Raw genomic sequence first — 20,662 nt, 5'->3', positions numbered from 1 at the left:
CATCTGAATAGACTGATATATTGTTAGCAGGGTTTTTTTTTTGCAGATTTATATTTAAAGTGAGGAAAACATTGCAGCGGCTGTACGCCCATGTTTCTGGGTCAGCAGAACCATCAGTATAAATTTTGAATTAAAGTATTTAGTATTTAAATACTGCTGCACTATTATCTCTTTTGGAACATATTTCTGGTTTTCATTTATTAGCTATTTGCACATCAACTGTTGGCATAGAAGAGCCAGATAGGCAGAGCCAATGTGGGGCTATTGATATTACTGATGCCTATTTGTTGAGCCTGCTTGCCTGCTGTCCAGCCAAAGCTATCCAGATAAGTCTTCTCATATTCCCAGCAGGTTTCCAATATTGTTTTGACTGGGTGATTTGTAAAATGACCTTTAATACCAGTCCAATATACCATATTTAGCTGAATTTCATGAATGTCAAGTGCCATTTCACCCATTTCCTGCAAAGCTGTCACAAAGAGAGGATATAAAAGCTCCACAACATAATGCCTTGGATTTGAATCACCATATCTTAGTAAGCAGTGAGGTTAATGCTGAGCCATATATTTTTCTACAATAATCAATTGATGACCTAATTAATGCACAGTATAGCCTTTTAAGAGAATGCCTTGTAGCAATCCACTCCTGCCAAGCACCTCAACACATTAACTCCTTTCGACATTTATCAACTAGCTTCTGAATATGAGACCCAAATGTTAATTTGGAATCCACCCACACTTCCAGATACCTAATTAGTGTTACTTGCTTTAATGTTTGATTGTATCATTTTAATTTAACTTCAGGAGTTGAATCCCCATTGATTAGCCCAGTTTTCAACAACATCTATCCTGCATTTATCATCATATTAAAAAGTATGGGGCTACGAACATACGGGTTCCATTGTCTATTTGATAAATATCAGAGTATTCAGTACCTATACCCTCACTTGTATGGTTCGTTCTTGCAGGAAATCCATAACCCAGTTATATAAGCTCCCCTTTATGCTCATTTTGAACTAATTTAATTAGCAGTCCTTCCTTCCACTACATGTCATATGCTTTCTCAATGTAAAAAAAATACTCCTTTTACCGCTTCTTTATTCACATGAGCTTTCCTTATTTCATTCTCCAAGCATACAACTGCATCTAGTTTACTACATCCGTTTCTGAACCTACTCTGATATGGATGTATCAAATTTCTGGTCTCCAAATAAAATAACACTCGAGACATAACCATTCTTTCCATTACTTTGCATATGTTTGATGTCAAAGTAACAGGCCTATAATTTGTCGGAATTGACATTCCCAGGCTCTGCAATAGGTACCACTGTTTCCATGAAGGCGGGAGATTCCCTGATTCCCATACTTTTATATTTAGATTATATTTAATGCATTTTCCGATAAATGCTTGGACATATCGTAACACAATTCATCCTTCTTCACTCGCTGTCACAATGCAAGTGTGTTTTTGATTCTTCGAAAAATATTTTATTTAATTGTTTTTGAAAGAATTGTCTCTTCTGCTGCAAGGCTGTATTTATTTGATCAAAATATTGTAAAAAATTATATATTTTTAAATAATTACATAATAAATATAATATAATTTAATAAATATAATTAATTTCTGTGATATCAAACCATCATTACTCCAGTCTTCAGTGTCACATTATAATATGCTGATGCTGATATGCTGCTCAAACCTTCTTATTATTATCAATTTTGAAAACAGCTGTTCATATTTTTGTGAAAACTAACACATTTTCAGAAATACTTGATGAAAAGAAAATTCAAAAGAACAGCATTTATTTAAAATTGAAATTTTAAAATAAAAATGTAAAACATTATATAAGACATTAATGCCTTTAAAAAACTACAACTTTGATTGTAACTGAGTAAAAAACACACAGAATAAGCCTCACACAATTTGAGTTTTATTTTTTAAGTATTGTTTCGTGGCTTTTAGCCCATAGGGTGTTAGTTTTGAGACCATTCTTCAAAACACTGACCATTTAGTAGGCTATGTACTGTAATATATTCTATATAGTTTGTAAAAAGCAGTATGTCAAATGAGTAAGATATCCGAATACACAGTATTCAAGAAACAGTATAGGCAAACAATACCAAGATTACACACCGCATCTGCTTAGATTCTAAAATAAGGAACCATTGGACACTTTACTATCCCAGATGAAGGCTAATTCATTGATAGCTAAAATAATTTTTTACTAACTACAGTCACAACATTAAAAATCGCAGAATATTATCAGTAGAATGTAAGAACCAAAATACAAACTACCATAATTGAATAAATAACATATTCCAGCTGCTGAACTCTGGACACAACTACAGTGTCTGTCTCTTCCGGGAATCTCAGGTGTGTGAGTTGAAAGGTTGACATCACATTTCATCCAGTCAGTAGCAATGGACTTCGGGAAAGCAGATTCCTGCTCCAGGCCTCCTCTTTTTAAAATCCAGTAGTTTGAATCTTTAAAGAAATAGGTGTCTCCTGAGGGAATTGTGGATAAAATGGTTTGAGGTTAGTTCGGGAGAAAAAAAATACAAATGGAAATCATTATAAATAAAATCTTTTATGATAAAAGACACATCTTACCATCTAGAAATCCAATGATATCATCAGGGCAAGAGGGCAACCCCCAGATGGATGCCAGCTTAGGGTATCCTTCCTCCAGCTTTCGCTCTGTTCCCGCCTCATCAAACCTCCAGTACTCTCCACCACTAAACAGGTACGTCCTCCCATTGTGCGGCCACAGAAATACGGCATCCACTCTCTCTATAACCTGTCCTGCAGAAGAGCGTAAACCCCAATCTGAAAGTGGTCGTGGGTACCCAGGGAGGGACATTGTGTTTCTAAATACCCAGTACCGATTACCTGAAAAAAACGAGAATGAAAAAGACCCAAAATAAGGAATGAAGATGCTACTGAGAACAACAGCCAGTACAAATCTTGTTTTTCAACCACTATTTCTGATATGTTGCATCCTCTCAATCTTTCTGTACACTCAATTTCAGTCAATATTAGTATGAAAATAATAAACTATTGCTTGTAATAACTCACATATTTTTAAATTTTGGGTCTATTTATTCCTTCTTACCAATAAAGAATACAATATATCCATCTCTTCTCTCATATGCTGCATCAACTCTGGTTGTTTCTGGAGGCAAACCGATCCAGAAGCTGTGGATCAGAGCTGGAGTCAAGGACATTAATGAGCCTGAATGATGTACCCTCCAATAGTGTGGACCTGATAAAAAAAGAATGGTTTGAGGTAGAGGATGAACAGAAACAATATTTTCTTTCATTTATAATGTTGATACTGTAAGAATTTGTAGTCTGACTCGATCCAGATTCCACTCCACGGTATATTTTAGAATGAGCTCTTCCCCAAAATGGCTTAATTATCATAGAGAAGAGGAAAGCCACTTGCGTTCCTGAGCAAATGGTCATCAATTGTAGAATGGGAATGGGTGTGGGACACAGAGAACCATCTCAGACAATGGGGTGTCTCAACCTCATTAACATACAGACCACAGCTGTTACAACAGGAGCAATTTCATTTTCATTTCATAAAACAGGATAAATGGTTTGAGATTTGGATGTTCTGGGTTCATTTTGACGCTGGTGAACCCATACGTTGCCACTGCTATGCTGCAATAAACTTCATCTTTGAGATCTTCAACATCCTCATCATTTTTTCTTACAATACCATTCTACCAATTATTTTCAGGATATGTTGAGGATACCCCAAAGGGAAGTCCCTCTGATACTTTTACACTGTCTACAAATGTTCAAACATTTTGAGTTTTTTTTTTTTTTTTTTTAAGAATTAACACTTAAATTCAGCAAGGACACACTAAACTGATCAAGTGACAGTAAAGACTTTTATATTTACGTTTTCTATTTCAAATAAATTCTGTTCTTTTGAACAATTCATCACAGAACTCAGAATTTTTTTTTATCACAGATCCCACAAAAATATTAAGCATGCAGCGCAACCATTTTCAACATTTATAATAGTAAGTTTTTGTTTTTTTCTTGAGCAGCAAATCATCATATTAGAACGATTTCTGAAGGATCATGTGACACTGAAGACTGAAGTAATGATGCTGAAAATTCAGCTTTGCATCACAGGAATAAAATAGATTTTAGCATATATTACAATAGAAAACATTTATTTTACACTGTAATAATATTTCTCAAATAAAAGCAGCCTCGATGAGCATAAGCATTCAAAAGCATTAAAAATCTCACCGACGCCAAAGATTTAAATGTTATAATTCAAACATCATACCTCTAAAAAAGAAAACCTCTGCTCTGATATTAGCGATTGCATCATAACCTCCCAGACAACGATCAGCAGAGGCTGCTGGGCTAAAAAAAGAGAAAAGCATTAAGAAAAATATAACAACCATTGTCAAACCTTTCATGATCACAGTGTTACTCACTGATAGGGAGGATGTGGAGGAGCAGGGGTCAAGAAATGGGGCAGAATAGTTGTGGGAGCAGAAACAGATGGAGAAGGTTTAAAATCTGGTCCTTTTCCTGTATATTAAACGCAGTTGTGAGAAATGAACATATTCATTAATTTATTTATTCACATATTACAGAGTACCATAGAGTGCCTGTATTCTCAGTCTGTCATCAAGGGGTAAGGTGTAGCTGTGCATGTCTCCCACAGGGCCATAGTAATAAGGCTTCATGATAGAATCATTGGAGGAGGAGTGAAACAGGCCTAAAGCATGACCAAACTCATGCACTGCAACTGTGAATAAATCTGTGTTGCTGCTCCTATCTGTGGAAGAAAACATAAAACTTTGAAGCACTTCTGACCCATCTTCTTTTCTTTTAATCTGTCTATGAATATCTGTGAATAATGAGATTGGATACACAAATTATGTCCTGCATTTAATGTACCTCCATAGCTCCAGCTCTCTCCATCATCAAAGTGTGTGTCACCAGCAAGATCTTCCTTTCCTGGGAAGAATGCATGTGCCAGTGTGCCTCCCTTGCCATCAAAAGGATATCCATCCTCATGGTAGCCACTGGCGAAGGTGACTTTGATGTCTGTCTGTGGTGATGGGTCATATGGAGAAGGGCGAATCCCGTGAAAACGCAGATGTGTGACATCACTCCATGCTCGGAGGGCATAGGTCAAAATGAGCCTTACCAGCCCTGGATGTAGAGTGGGAGACATGGAGGGAGAGGGAAAATCTTGCACGCTAGGGAAAATAAGGGAGACATGTAAGATTAATATTCTGGTTACATATTACATTAAAAAGAATACACTGCATAAATAAACAGCAACAATAAGCTGACCAGGAATACAGTGTTTTTAAAATTACTGATGGCATATTAGTGCCTGCATATTTTACAATTCATGACCACATATTTTATAAAGCGGTATAATGTTATTATAAGTGACAGTCTATTTTAACTACCAAAATCTGCTTGTTCACTGAGTTGATCATTATTGGCCTGTCCATAAAACATGGCTAATACTCGTAAAGATGGTGCACAGGGACTAAACATCATTAGGTAACACAAATTATACTAAAATAATGCAACAAATACTAACTAAAATGTATAACAAAAACACAAATGTACATTTCTGAAATCTTTTTGTTATTTCACTGCACATTTCACTATAAATTACACAATGATTAATTACTTGCAAAACCCATATATCATCTACAGTTTTCACCGTGTATGGTAAGACAACTTACAGTTACATTAATATATATATTTTATTTTATTTTATTTTTTTTACAATGTATAGAATATTGCTGGAGACTTAATGATCACACCTCCAGGTGATGTCAGTGTCGTCCCAGCTCAACCTTGGCAGAGTGTATATCCTCTTCAGCTTCCCTTTCCCTCTTCTCTTTCTTTTCAACAGATCCTCAGAGCTGATGGCGTCCGGGAGAGAGCAGCGAGGTCTGTCCATCATTTCTAAAGTGGCCTGATCTAAAGTTCGACAAAAGTGGAATCATCAGAACTATAGTGGCAATGCATGCAGAAAGATTCTGAGGGCTTTACTTGTGCTTCCATCTGAATAAACTTGAAAACTTAAAACTGATAGAACTGAATAAAGTGTTACAGTTTAAAACAGTGAATATACGGAGTTTGGTCACCTAGTTTGCCAGTCTCTTCAATACCAGCAAATCGCTGCATTTTACGGACAGCTTCTTCAATCCCCTCCCTGGTTTGTCGAGCAATTAGAGAGTCTGGAGATGGTAAATACCCATACCGTATCAACCAGTCCTACACACACACACAAACAAGCAAATATTATACATTGTTGATGTATAAAACAATAAGAAAATCAGCTCTGAAAGCAATGAAACATCCCCAAACTTGAAATTAATGAAAACTGTATGAAGTTTACAAAAAAAATTACACAATTAATTTATAATATCTGTATCAGATTTTGTTATGACAGCTTGTGTTGTTTACAGTTAGGCTGATTTTTGTAATAGCCTACAGTTACTTTTTTGATTAGATTTTATAGGTAAAACCCATTATTAACCAGATCGACAAGTTATTTCAAAAGTTTTATTTTGTTTTGTTGTAAAAAAAGTAATGTTGAATTTTTATGAATGTGGTAAAAATGGGTAACACTTTACAATAAGGTTCATTCGTTAACATTGCAAGGAGGAGAAGCAGTCAGATGATTTTCCTCTTCATTTATTTTTTGATTGTCTGCTGTTAAGAAATAAATTTGACTTATTCATCTGACTGGATCTCATTTAAAATGGCTTTGCGTGCGAAATTGAGTGAATATGATGGCGGATGGTTTAAGTACCTGCCAACAGTTCTCATGGCTATAAGAGCCACTCCAAATCGCACCACAAGGCCGTCACCTTTGGTAATTTGCATGGGACGTCCTATGTCATTACCGTATGAAGCACCGTTGTTATGAGCAGGTCCTACTGGTCCTTTAAAGGACACTTTACAGGAGTATTTGAAATTGATGACAAATTATTTGATAAATCCTCATTTCACTGCTCTCAGTGCTCAAAACGCAAAAGATTTGACAAGCACTGCTTTCAATTTACGGGTTCAGAACCCTGTACAAGTGGGGGATCAGGTTCTAATAGAGAAAATTGGAATTTTTGGGCCCATGGCCACTCGATATTCAGGCCCCCATCCAGTGTTGTTCCAACCTCTGTACTTGTTTAAATTGAGCCAGGTGTGAGATGGATGCATGTGACTGTAACTTGTTCCTTCTCCTGCTTGCTCTACTAACCTTCCCGGTTTTTCTTAAATCCCACACGTGAAGTGAAGACACATACTACTTATTATTTCACCCAGAAAGTGAAATAGTTGTTGCTGCTATAATTGCTGTAATGCACAAGTAATGCCTAAAATTCTTTTATTTTCTCTGATAGGGATAGAGATGCTGAATGATGCATTTTCAGAGAATGCTAATATAATCCTCTCTCTCAAGAAAATGAATGAAATGATTGAAGTTGTGCATTTGTTATGAGTTATGTTTGTCTCTACATATTGTTTATGTCTACTCCTATCAGTTCTTAGTACTCAGTTCCTATCTGGAGACTATTTGAATACCATCTATCCAACCAGACTGATGTTTCAAAATGCGTTTCAGAAACTAAGAAAGAGATGCCTCAGCTCAAAAGAGAGAAAAACTGATGATTTATGCATTCTTTTGCTTGTGTGTTTGTATCTATGCTAAAGGGTCGAAAGAAATTGTTTATGCTCCTGCTAAAATTATTGATCGAAGTGTATGAGGGTATTGTTTAAAAATAATCTTGTGTGGGATTGATGAATCAGAAAAAGAAAAAAATATATATATAGCTTATGTTTTATCCTTCGCACATGCTTTCTTTTATTAATCTTTATTCCTCAAATAGCTGATTGACCTAGGGTGATCTTTTGTACTTCCTGTTTAGATGAGGGCAAAAGTCTATACGTTTCTGATAGACAGACCACAAATGCTCAAATCTCTCGGAATAAAGTGATACACAAATGTTATCAGCTAAACATCTTGCAGTGTACGGGCTAACACCACAGAGTGTGAAAACTATATGTTTGTGTCTTGTGTGTCTGCTTCGATGCAATATACTATAAAAAGAGGAAGTTGGCTTTGTTCCGATAAGCAACTGTAGGGAGATCAATTTCTGTATAGGTCAGTCTATCTTTGGACTCAAACCTTGCTCCTTCGCAACCTGTCTTTTCCATGAAAGATCTCTCAAACAACTTATCTTGCAAGAATAGCTAGACTTATATTTTACTTAAGAAATTAGATTAGATTAGATTAGATTAGAAAATGTATTTTGAATTTATGTAAAAAAGAACATCCGACAAGAAAATGAAAATCAAGTAGACAAATCAAAGTGATAAGAATAACACAATAATAATTAACAATAGTTACAGCCAAAGACTTTTTAACTCTTGTCAATGTCCATTAGAAGTGATTATTAGAAGTGATTTTAACTGTTAATTTTATGTTTCATTATTAAACTTTTAATCCTGATTATGGATGAATTAATTTTACCCTTCATTTATTATTTTATTTTCTGCTGTTAAGAAATTAAATTTGACCTACTCATCTGACTGGATCACCTCCCTGCAGCATCACTAATGTATAACTATGAACTAACAATGAGCAATACATTTGTTACAGTAGCCTATCTATTAGTTAATAAAAAAATACAGCTGTTCATTGTTTGTTCTTGTTCACAGTGCATTAACTAATGTTAACGAATACAACCTTCGACCAAATTAATAAATGCCTAAGAAGTTCATTCTTAGTTCATGTTAACTAGGGTAGTTATCTAATGTTAACTAATGAACCTTATTGTAGAGTGTTACCTAAAAATGTCTTCATGAAGGTGACATTTCCCTAATCAATTCCAGGCGACAAATACTGTATTGACACTTATCTGACCAACACTGCATGAGATACATTATATCAAACATTTTTATATCAAACATAAGCGTTCGTATTAATAAACACTTGAATATTCTTACCACTCCTCGCGCGTACTGATCTGGCATCAGCGCAGGTCGCGCGCTCACAACACTGAGAAGCGCGGCGCCGATTGTGAGAACTGCGATCATACTCATTCAATATGACATCGACGGATTGTTTGAACTCTCAAAACTACCACATTAATTGTAAACATAAAAAACAACAAATCACGAATATATGCTCGAGCACAATCAAAACAGCTGTAAATAGAAAAAAAAGACGACCAAGTCACTGAGAATAGACCAAGTCACTTCTTCCACGCAGTCACGGTTTGTCCTCTGTTTCATATGACTTCCCAAGAGGGTATATTGCTTTGGTAAATACTTCTGTCCCTCTCCCTCTCTCTCTCTCTCTCTCTCTCTCTCTCTCTCTCTCTCTCTCTCTCTCTCTCTCTCTCTCTCTCTCTCTCTCTCTCTCTCTCTTCATCTCAGTAGGAGCATCCGTCTAAATATTTGACCCCCTGAATGCATGTGTGACCCCTGATCACAGTTTGCTGACTAAATAACCTCATTGAACTCAAAATAGGCCATGAAGAAGTGAAAAAACATGTTTGAGGAGAAAGGCATATAGATATTATAAAACAGCATATTAGAATTTCTCAGATTTCTGAAGGGACACTGAAGATAATGATGCTGAACATTCAGTTTTGCCAGCGATAGGCTAAATGAAATTAAAATCTGAAATGTGTTTTTTAAAAAGTGGTTTCATTTCTGCAATTATGCTGGGGCATAAGACCCCCTGGGAAGAGGAAAAAGTACTGTGCATTGTGTTGTGATAAAAATAGACAGGATGTTTATGAGATGTGGAGCGAGAGAATGAAGAAAGGGAACCATTAATTGCCATAAATAAATAAACCATGTTATGGATCCTCAAGATGTCTGTTCTCTTAATCATCATCAGGGCTTACCTTTACATATATGTATTCTCAGAGTTGACAAAACATGGAATCATCAGCATGTTTCCTGATTCACAGTTTTTTTTTATCACAGTGCAAGCAACACAACATCTCCCCAGCACAAACATCAGTAAAGTAACAAAGACATGCCTTTGTATAGTTTATGGCTTATGAAACCAAATATACAACGCTAATCTGTATATTATATTACCAGTCTTCTGCAGCCATACTGCGATTCACATTGCCTCATTGTGATGTGTTTAGCTCTGGTTCTCATTGAACTCCAGCCCCTGGTTGAAGGAGTACTCTGCCTTATGGTGCATTATCAGTGTGTTTTTGGCAAAGTAGAAGCTGTCTGACCGCGTCTCAAAAGGGTGGCTGATCATCTCCTCAACTGAAAAAACAGAACATAGTTGACATTGAACACTTGCACACATAAGGTTGTGTGGAAATGCATTATATGTTTGTGTGTTCCTCACTGGTGTGCGAATCCAGGTCTGGTAAGCAGTAGATGTGTTCACAGGTGTTTCTGCTGTGTGGGATACAGAAACCGATCTCAAAGTCAAACGTCTTCAGCAGTAGATCCCTGAAGTAATGCCTCTCAATCAGCCGAAATTTGTTCACTGCCTTACCACCCACGGTAAACTCAAGTCTGTTCAGAAGAGAGAGAAACCACTTTAGAAACAAACTATTTTTATAGTTATTGATTCTGATTAAATTAGGTCTATTCTAAAGGCCCGATAGCAATCATATTAAAACATACGTGGCTCCAATCTCCCTGAGATTTAGAAAAGCTGGACTGAAATGATACTGAATGAAACGGCCTGCATCCAGCTCTATGACATCCTTTATTTCTGTGAAGAAGAAGAGGAAGTAGAAGTTTTATTCACACAGTGCCTTTCCACAAGCTAAATATTACTTAACAGGAGAATACATTGATGCACATGCAAAGGAAACAATAAACAATAAACACACAACACCAAGTACAATTTATCAAAAATACATTTCAAACAAGTAGATTTTCAGCTGAGACTTGAAAATGAATAGAGTAGAGATATTAAGAAGAGAAGGGGACAGTGGGTTTCATGGCTCGAGAGCAGTAACACAAAAGGATCTTCCACCTAAAGTCGACAGTCGAAATCTAGGAATGAACAAAAGGCCAAGTTCAGACGACCTAAGAGACCCAGTTGGCAGGTATGGGTGTATAAAGACAGAGAGGAAGAAAGTCATTTAAGCCTTAAATGTTAGCAGGAGCATCTTAAAATGAATGCGTGAAGCAATAAGAAGTGAATAATGTGAGCATTGCATCTGGTCAAGGTAAGGTCACTTTTTTACATACTGCAACCTTATAGTGTGCTTCTTTTGGTAAGCCAATATACAAGTCATTGCACTAATCCAGACGTGAAGTAATTAATTAATGTACCAAGGTTTCTGCATCAGCCAGATTGAGAGAAGAGCAATAATTGTCCAGGTGAAAAAAGAGCTTTTAACAATTGCAGCAATATGGGAACCAAAGGAAAAAAGAAGAGTCAAATAAAACACCAAGATTGCAGACAGAGGATGAGGGTTTAACAAGAACCCCATCTATGTCAAAATGCAGATTAATTCTTTTGACTGGTGTAGTGGAGCCAATCAGTATTATTTCAAACTATTCAAATGATATACTGTATAAAACTGTCAACTGAAATAAAGCTGAAATTAATTAAATATAAATATTGGATCATGAAAAGTTTAAATGAAAATGTATATAGTAGTATATCAATAATAAAATATATAATAATATATTAATAATACTAAGGGTGATATACAATACATATTTGAAATGCTAATGCACATAATGTCCACTAGCAAATTACACATTTGATAATCTAATTAGCATAAACAGTTCAATCACAATCAAAATCCGAGACATCATACTTGGCCAAGTTATGTGTCGTTTACAAAATCACACAGCACAGCAGAAAATAAGAGAATGCAATCTTGAAAACAAACTAGCATACTTGTTGGACAGTGTCGTTTTATGTCCAGAATGACTGATCCACCTTCCAGGTCTCTTATTTTGAAGCGTGAGAAGCTAATATTGTAGACATTGTCTTCTGGGGAGCACAGGTAATCTGCACACATAACCAATAATAGTAAAGGAAAAGAAAACTATTGTGCAGTAAAACAAACAAAAACACAAATAAGCTGCTTTGTTTGAGTCGTCCTCACCGTCTGTGTATCCTGGTAGTCTGAGGACATACTGAGGGGTCACAGGGTCACCTGGCTTCCAGTCCAGCAGCACCTCCTCTTTAGCTGCAAGTCCTTCTCCTGAAATAAACCCATTCCAGTCCTCCACATCCCTCTTATCCTCTCTGCCCTGCATTTCAGCTATTTCCTCCTCATCCTCTTCAGCTTCATCTTCCTCTTGTTCACTGCCCTCGCCTCTCTCAGAGGACAGTTCCTGCTCCATTTCTTCCTCACTCTGTAGTACTTTGAGAACTTCACTGTCCATCTGCAAATCGCTGACTAATTTTCCTCGAGTGTTTCTGTCAGGTTAACTAACACAGGTCCATCTGTTGTCAGGCACTCTCTGTGATTACCCTCAGCTCTTCTCTCATAAACTGTGTCTCAGTGACTCAAACAGATTAAGGCTACCTCAAACAGCTAATCCAAGCCAATCCTCAATTAAACACGGACACAGCAACTATGGCATCAATGAAAGGACAAAAAGGAATATGAGATGAACAGATAGAATTGAATGTAGATATGCAGTAGAATTAAGATATGGAGGATAGTGAGTGGATACAGAGAAAGAGATTACCAGGACTGATATGTATTAATAGAGACACAGACAACAGAAAAAGTGGTGATGAAAGTCAGATGTTGATCTCACACAGCTATCTTTACAGTCATGTGAAAAAGAAAGGACAACCTTTTGAATTCCATGGTTTTGTGTAACAGGCCATAATAAAAATCATCTGGTCGTTAGCAGGTCTTAAAATGAAGTAAATAGAACTTCAGACGAACAACGACTATGATTTAATTGCTTGTAGAAACACCTTTAGCAGCAATAATTTGAAGAAATCATTTTCTGTATGACAGTATCAGTCTCTCGCATCATTGTTCGCAATTTTGGCTAGCTCTTCTTTACAACTTTGCTTCAGTACATTGAGGTTTGTGGGCATTTATTTATGCACAGCTCTCTTAATGTCCCACCGCAAAAATGTCAGTCTGGTTGAGGTCTAGACTTTGACTGGGCCATTGCAACACTTTGATTTTTTTCTTTTTCAGCCATTCTATTGTAGATTTGCTGGTTGGCTTGGGATCATTGTCTAGTTAGCATGACCCAATTTCAGCCAAGCTTTAGCTGTCGGACAGAGGACTTCACATTTGACTTTAGAATACTTCGGTACACAGAGGAGTTCATAGTCGACTCAAAGACCCTGTTTACACCTGGTATTAAGATGCGGTTTGGTTGATGGGATCACAAGTAGACGAGGGAGACATACCCTTTTACACCTGGTATTTTAACACATCTCTTTTGTCCACTTTCAACCTCTTCTGTCCTGATTTCTTAGAGAAATGTTAATGTATCTTTCGATCTAATGAACAAAATAAGCGTGTGCAATTTACATATAAACACAATCAGAGAAAACAGAAAAACATATGGACAGCAGCAGTAGCTTTTGTTTCTGCTCTGACACCTGCAAGACCACAGCAAACGCTGTGAGTGCGTCTTAGAAATCAGGAATGGTGAGAGTGCTTGATAGCTTGCAAGCTAAAAACATTTTAGACCCTGTTTACACCAGCATTTAGCGTTGCCCACATGTTATCCGATTGACCAAAACATCTTAACACCAGGTGTCAATTCACCTTCATTTATATATCACTTTTTACAATACAGATTGTTTCAAAGCAGTTTTACAGCGATAATAGGAAATTAATGCAACAAAGATTGTTTTAGCTGTAGAACAGCTCTAGAAGAAAGTCATTGTAAGTTTTGAATTGATTAATTTCCATTGTAAACTCATTAGTTATTAACTCAGGGGCTGATTACATAAAACCGTTTTTAACTGAATACAGAAAACTTTTAATGCATTCTGGCTGTTCATTTACACGACAACGACATTTTGGTGGCCTGAGAATGCAAACTTTGAAGTAGGTTTCGAAAGCGATAATGTTATCATCTCCGTGTAAACTTAAAAATGTAAATCTGTGAAACCGGTGATGGCATGCACATGCGTATTACATTTTTAGTCTGTAGGCATGCACGTTTGAATGCATATGTGCGAAGGCGCGTAGTCTTTCCTTACAAAGTGACATTGCCAATTGCTTGTCTTTGCAATGAAAAAAAAAGTTTGTCGTGGAGAAGAAAAACCCTTTCGTTGTCTCGAGGAGGCCTTTGCTGGGGATAGTCTAGTTGACACGATCTCTGCTGACACTTCAGGGCTGCGTTGTGGTCATGTCTAGGTGCAGGTCCTCCATCTAATCTGGATACGGCCCGGATCCGGCTGAGTATGGTAAACCTTGGATAAACAGAGAGACTAATATTAGCGTAGATGCCATTCTTATGATGTAACAAGTACATCAGGTGTTATGGGAAGTGTTCTCGGTTCCGGCTGACCTTTAAGCAGCCTAATAATCATTTTACATGAATTGTAGAAATTGATAATGTGTTATGTGTATGCCAGGTTAAAGAGATGTGTTTTCAGTCTAGATTTAAACGGACCAAGGTTGTCGCTTCCTGAACAATGCTTTCAAAGTTTAAGTGGAAAATAGGAAGAGGATTTATCGCATGCAGTTAATTTTGATATTCTATTATCAACTGGCCAGAATTTGAGAATGCAAGATATATTTTTAAGATGGAAGAATGCGGTTTTATAGATGATACAAACGTGGCTTTCAAATGAATGATTGGTATCAAAGAGCACAGCTAGGTTCCTAACCAACAACAAGACTTGACATTAAGTGTTAGAAAGTATTCTAGGTTATGCAGGGGTTTTTGGTCTAATAATTAGAATCTCAGTTTTTTTTATTAAGTAGGAAATTACTAGTCATCCAATTGTTTAAATCAGCTATGCATTCCATAAATTTTTTGAATTGGTAAGTTTCGTCAGGGTGCGAATAAATATAGAGCTGAGTATCATCAGCTTAACAGTGAAAGCTAATGCCATGCTTCCTAATGATATCTCTCAAGGGTAGCATGTACAGAGTGAAAAGCAACTGCCCTAGGACGGAGCATTGCGGTACGCCATACTGAACTTGTGATTGATATGACACCTCTTCATTTACTGCTACAAACTGATAACGTCAGATAAGTATGATTTGAAACATGCTAATGCAATTTCATTAATGCCAAAATAATTTTGAGTCTATTTAAAAGAATGTTGTGATCGATAGTATCAAATGCAGCACTAAGATCCAGTAACACTCTCGTCATACTTGTCCAGTCTTTTTCTAATTATACTGCATGAACTTTAACATTTAACATGCTAACGGAGGCCTGTAGAGTCTGAGGTGTAGTTCTTTGTTTGTTTGTTTTTTTGCATTTTCTCTGAGCACTGTATGGTCTGACCTTGGAGTGAATTTGCAGGGACATCCACTCCTGGGAAGATTGGCAACTGTTTTTAATGTTTTCCACTTGTGAATAATCTTCCTCACTGTAGAATAATGGATATCAATTTTTTTGGAAAAGGCCTTGTTACCCAGATTGATGGGCATCAACAATTGGTTCTCTAAGATCATTGCTGATGTCTTTCCTCCTCTGCATTGTGTTAACACACACCTGAATGCTGCGGAGCAGCAAACTCTTTTATAGAGGTGATCAAATTGCTGGTGATCAGTTAATCAAAGACATTTGATTAGCAGCGCCTGACTGCTACTCATTCTCTTCATTCCTGGAAGAAGTAAGGGTGTACCTTGTCACACACGGCTTCTTGTTTTGGCCTAGTTTTTGTTAAATAAACCATGATACGGTGTAATGTGTCATGTGTTGTTGTTCATCTGAGGATGTATTTATCTAGTGTTAAGACTTGCCAAGGATCAGATGATTTTCTATTATGTCCCGATAAATAAAACCATAGAATTCAAAGGGGAGTCCTTTCTTTTTCATACTGTATGACTGCAAATATTAGGAGAGGCTCTCAACTAGTGGGTCTTGAACAAAAAATGGGTCACGGCTGGCAGAAATAATGCTAAATGAAAATACTGCCATTCAAAACTTTGGGGACAGCGATACTTAAAAATAGTGAAAAATTAAGTAAATTTAAGTAAAGTTAAGTAAAATTAAGTAAATAAGATGAAAAATTGACATTGACTTAAAAAATGTATCATAGGTTCCACAAAAATATGATAGATATTAATATAATATAATAACAGCAACATTTATAATAATAAGAAATGTTTCTTGAGCAGCAAATCATCATATTAGAATGATCATGTGACACTGAAGACTGGAGTAATGATGATGAAAATTTAAACTATATTAAAACAGTCATTATAAATTGGTTTATTTTCCTAATATAATATTTTTTACTGTATGTTTTTATTAAATAAATGAAGCCTTGGTAAGCATAAGTGATGGCTTTCAAAAACAAAAACAAAATCTTACTGAACCTAAACATTTGCATGTATGTCTGTATATCAAAGGCTGTGCATCCAATTCAAATCTACAGTATTTTGGAACAACTTCATCTGTGACTTTGTACAGGCAAGTCAAAATAAGTAGATATAATCATGGAAAGGTATAATAACATATGTAACATAATAACACCATGAAGAAATGTACACATAAAAGAAAAACTACCAAAATATGACCTAGTCTACATCAAATATAGATTGACCTGCAATTAACATAAAACATTGCATGTGTTTTGTGTACATTACCGGCTTTGTGTAGTAGCCTAATATTAATAAATATTAATGTTAGATATTTATTAATCAACATATAGATGTACATTCTTTTTACTTTTTCAAAAAACAAAAAAAAAATACTGGGTTTCTCCCACTGCACATAGGACACACCCAATTCAAGTCTTGCAGTCTTTACTAATGAGCTGTTGGGTTGAATCAGGTGTGCTTGGTGAGGGAAATGAGTAGTGGTGGGGTGTACCCAGGACAGGTTTGAGAAGCACTGGTCTTCATGACAACACTCTAGTGACATCTGTGTCATCTCGTCAAAACAGTACTGTGGTGAGTCGGCGTCCTCATTAGAGTGATGTGCAGTTGATCAATCTGAATGTGATATGAGTCAACAGGATGTGTTCAAATATCTGCTCTTTATTTTCTTCCACAGCAGCACTGATGGAGGCAAGAGGCGGAGCCACTCAACCACATCCTCTTCCCCCCAACCTCTCACCACATCCCACTGTTGGCATGGTGATCAAACTGTCATTTCCTCATGTCACTTCAGAGTTTCAGCTAGGGGAGAGAAGTATCCCAGAAGTCACCACTGCCTAAACGAAGAAATCACAGTGCGTCAGGAAGAGACAACGTGATGAGTTCTGAACATCAGGTAGAGTTTATTTGTTTCTGTCAGTTGATTAAACCTAAACGAGAAGTAATGCAGACATAGCTTGTTTTCGAGTTCACGTTTGTTCTTAATCTAGTACAAATGTGCAGTGTGGATTTTATGCTGCTTTGTGACGTTGTGTGTTCGTTGTAGGCCTAGAGTGTTTATAGTCAGGAAAGTCAAATAAAATCAAAATAACTATGTTATTTGGCAGTAGCTAAAGTTGACTTTGGGTTTAGATTTCTGGGAAACACAACTTATTTTATTTTTATCTTTGCACTGATATTGGCACACCAATATACTGATCTAACAAAACCTAAAACCAATAGAATTTGGTGTGTGTTGTTTTTTGCTGAGGCAGTATATTTAATTGTTTTTTTTTTTACGGTGATTACACAAATAAATAAGTCAATTAATTAACAGTGTTACACAATTCTATGCAGCCTCTAACTTCATCAATTATGTGGTAACACTTTAAAATAAGGTTCAGCTTATGAATAGCTAACTAACTAACCAACCAACTAATAATACTTTTACATTATATTTATTAAAATATATGCATACACACACTATTGTTAAAAAGTTTGGGGTCAGATCAATTTCATTTTTTGAAAGAAATTAACACTTTTTTTCATCAAGGATGCATTAAATTGATCAAAAGTGAAAGTAAAGTTTCATATTGTTGTCAACATTCATATTGTTGCCAAAGATTTCTATTTTAAATAAATGCCGTTTTTCAACTTTCTATTCATCAAAGAATCCTGAAGAAAATATAGTTAATCAAAAATATTAAGCAGCACAACTGTTTTCAACATTGATAATAAGAAATGTTTCTTGAGCACCAAATCAGCATGATGAAATGATATTCATATTTGTTCACTACAAACATTTAAAAAAACGTTCATTGTAAGTTCATGGGACAAATGCATAATGCACTGAACTTTATTGTAAGTGAATTCATTTTATTTTCAAATGTTTTCCCGTCATGGCTTTACTCATGTTGTCTCAATCTTTTACAGAAGTCACAATGGAGATTACTTTACTGTCCATCACAGTGTTGTTCACTCACTTCCTCATCGCCTCGGGTCTTTATTTCAACACACTGCCAACAAACACCATGAGTGACCACACTGAAACCACCCAATTAACTCCAGCAACAACAAAAACAAACCAAGAACCCAAGATGCTAATAAATGCAACACCTTTCTCACCTCTGACCACAAAAACACAGGAAAGCACAACAAATTTGCCCAGTGAAGTGCATACACAGCCAAATGCAACCCCAAATGTGACGTCCAAACAGGAAACAACATCCCTGCATCAATACAACAGCAGTACTCCATCTCAGAATGGCATGATGGATGATGGCGTAGGCGTTAGCAATGCTAGCAGTGTTGCTATGAGCCACACAAATACAACAGTTTCCACTAACTTTGCAAGACTGACGTCACAAAATAGTGAAACAGTAACAATGTCAAGTGCAAGTTACACTGATGACGGACGAACAGTTCAAACTGCAGACACCTTATCAGATCTGCTTAGCAGTGTCTCAACAGTTTCCTGGAAAGACTGGACAGAGAAAGAGGATGATAGAACAAAAGCAGATGAAGGAAATTATGAAACGAACTCCACCCAGGCCACATTTGCTAATACGAATGAGTCGAGAGGAACACTGAGCACTGAGGGAAGTTACAGCTTCACAAGTGAACACAGAGAGGAATCTTATGACACAGCAGCAAATACAATTGGTGTAAGTGTTGCAACGGCAACAAAGAGAAACGATTGGTCATCACAAAGCACAGACATTCCCATGATCACACCGGCTTACACAACAGCACAAGACCCAACGGTTACAGATGCACCTGAATATCACACCTCAGTAGCGGGTGTAAATCACTCAACGACACAGCAGAATATAAACAGATTCACAAACTCTACTGCACACACAGGAAGAGAAAACATTACAGGAACAGACACACCCGGTGGTACCACCACCTATAACAACAACTCCATCATAACTGATGTCCTAACTGATGCCACAACCAACAAAACAAACAAAACTGACACAGAAAGCAAAGCTTGGCCTCAATGTTTGAACCCAAACCCCAAATCTCGTCAATCCACACTGATGTGCTTCATCACAGTGTGGACTTTAGCAATGACTGCTACCATATTTTTAGGAATAACCATCTTCCTGTGGGTGCGTCTGTCTGTCTTTAAAAAGAAGATGAAGCGGAGGGAGAAGGGAGGCCAGACGTGCGAGAAAGAGAGCCTTTGGGCCAACCCCAAAGCATCGGTGCAGGAGAGAGTGGAGTTCTGGTATGTCAATGGATCCACGATGGAGGCCGACAAGAAGCAGAAAGACAGAAAGAGGCAGGAGAGGATGAAGAGAAGAGGACAGGAACAGGATAGGAAGGAAAATGGGCTGTGGATTCAGCCTAAAGTGACTGTGGATGACATAACAGAGTTCTGGTATGCAAACAGGCGTGTGAATGAGGAGAGGATGCTGGACACCGACACGTAGTTATTAGCTTTGAAAGACACCACAGGAAACAGTTTGGACAGATGTACCTTCAGGCTTGGAAACTTTATTTGAACAAGTAAATAAGACGTTACGTTTGTGATCCAACATGGACCTGTTTCGTGCTCAGCTGTACACTGTAAAAAAAATCCAACTTCCATTTTGTCAGGCAACTACAAATATAGAACAAGAACTTACGAGATATTGGAATTATAGTAAATATGAGTTTCCTATTCAGAAATTGGACATGAACAGCCTCTAAAGTCGGAAATTTGAAGTTTTCTAGTTCCAACATGGAGCCAAAAGTGAGAAATGTATATGACTGTTAATTTTTATTAGTTTTTCCCATAACATCTGCAGTTGTGTATATTTACATAAATTTTATCCATATCATATTGTATTTGTATGCATTTTTATACAATAAAAATAGGATTTATTTGACTGAAATTACAGATTCGTCAACAGGCTGACTATCTAGATGTAGGGAATCAAATTGGGAGGGTAATGTTCAAAAATGGGACGCTGCATTTTATTCTAAATCCATTGGATATTGATTCAATATCTTCTGCACATTTTGGCTTTAGTAAGATTTCCCTAAGAAATAGGCAAAAATTAACCTAACGTCCAATTCTTTCCAACAACAAAGCACTTGAAAACGACAAACTTGTAATTACAACTTCAGAAGGGGGAAGTAGGAAATTTCCGATAGCACATGAAGGCAGCATTAGGTCCAACTAACAG

The 20,662-nt window shown here is 36.7% G+C and overlaps 3 protein-coding genes across 3 annotated transcripts; 1 reads left to right on the top strand and 2 right to left on the bottom strand.

Moving 5' to 3' along the window:
• Window positions 1-1,908: 1,908 nt before the first annotated feature.
• Window positions 1,909-9,318, bottom strand: LOC143721904 (matrix metalloproteinase-25-like). Its single transcript, XM_077212825.1, has 10 exons — window positions 9,013-9,318; window positions 6,150-6,279; window positions 5,823-5,982; window positions 4,933-5,237; window positions 4,631-4,810; window positions 4,464-4,560; window positions 4,310-4,389; window positions 3,113-3,262; window positions 2,611-2,889; window positions 1,909-2,505 (listed from the first exon to the last, which is right to left on the bottom strand). The coding sequence occupies exons 1-10, from the start codon at window positions 9,106-9,108 to the stop codon at window positions 2,243-2,245; spliced, it is 1,740 nt and encodes a 579-aa protein (XP_077068940.1). The 5' UTR covers window positions 9,109-9,318; the 3' UTR covers window positions 1,909-2,242.
• Window positions 9,319-10,030: 712 nt separating this feature from the next.
• On the bottom strand, window positions 10,031-12,506 carry LOC143721919 (protein unc-119 homolog B-B-like). The gene is made up of 5 exons (XM_077212850.1): window positions 12,120-12,506; window positions 11,909-12,022; window positions 10,672-10,762; window positions 10,388-10,560; window positions 10,031-10,302 (listed from the first exon to the last, which is right to left on the bottom strand). The coding sequence occupies exons 1-5, from the start codon at window positions 12,400-12,402 to the stop codon at window positions 10,169-10,171; spliced, it is 795 nt and encodes a 264-aa protein (XP_077068965.1). The 5' UTR covers window positions 12,403-12,506; the 3' UTR covers window positions 10,031-10,168.
• A 4,678-nt stretch (window positions 12,507-17,184) lies between these two features.
• On the top strand, window positions 17,185-20,368 carry LOC143721907 (uncharacterized). The gene is made up of 2 exons (XM_077212832.1): window positions 17,185-17,403; window positions 18,420-20,368. Exon 2 carries the CDS (start codon window positions 18,428-18,430, stop codon window positions 19,922-19,924), a length of 1,497 nt encoding a protein of 498 aa, XP_077068947.1. The 5' UTR covers window positions 17,185-17,403; window positions 18,420-18,427; the 3' UTR covers window positions 19,925-20,368.
• Window positions 20,369-20,662: the final 294 nt, after the last annotated feature.

Source organism: Siphateles boraxobius, unplaced genomic scaffold (genome assembly GCF_051911475.1).
Source record: "Siphateles boraxobius isolate OS27281-9 unplaced genomic scaffold, OSU_SipBor_1 66, whole genome shotgun sequence".
NCBI classification, from domain to species: domain Eukaryota; kingdom Metazoa; phylum Chordata; class Actinopteri; order Cypriniformes; family Leuciscidae; genus Siphateles; species Siphateles boraxobius.
The sequence above is the reverse complement of the archived record's forward strand: the minus strand, read 5'-3'. Positions and strand labels throughout refer to the sequence as shown.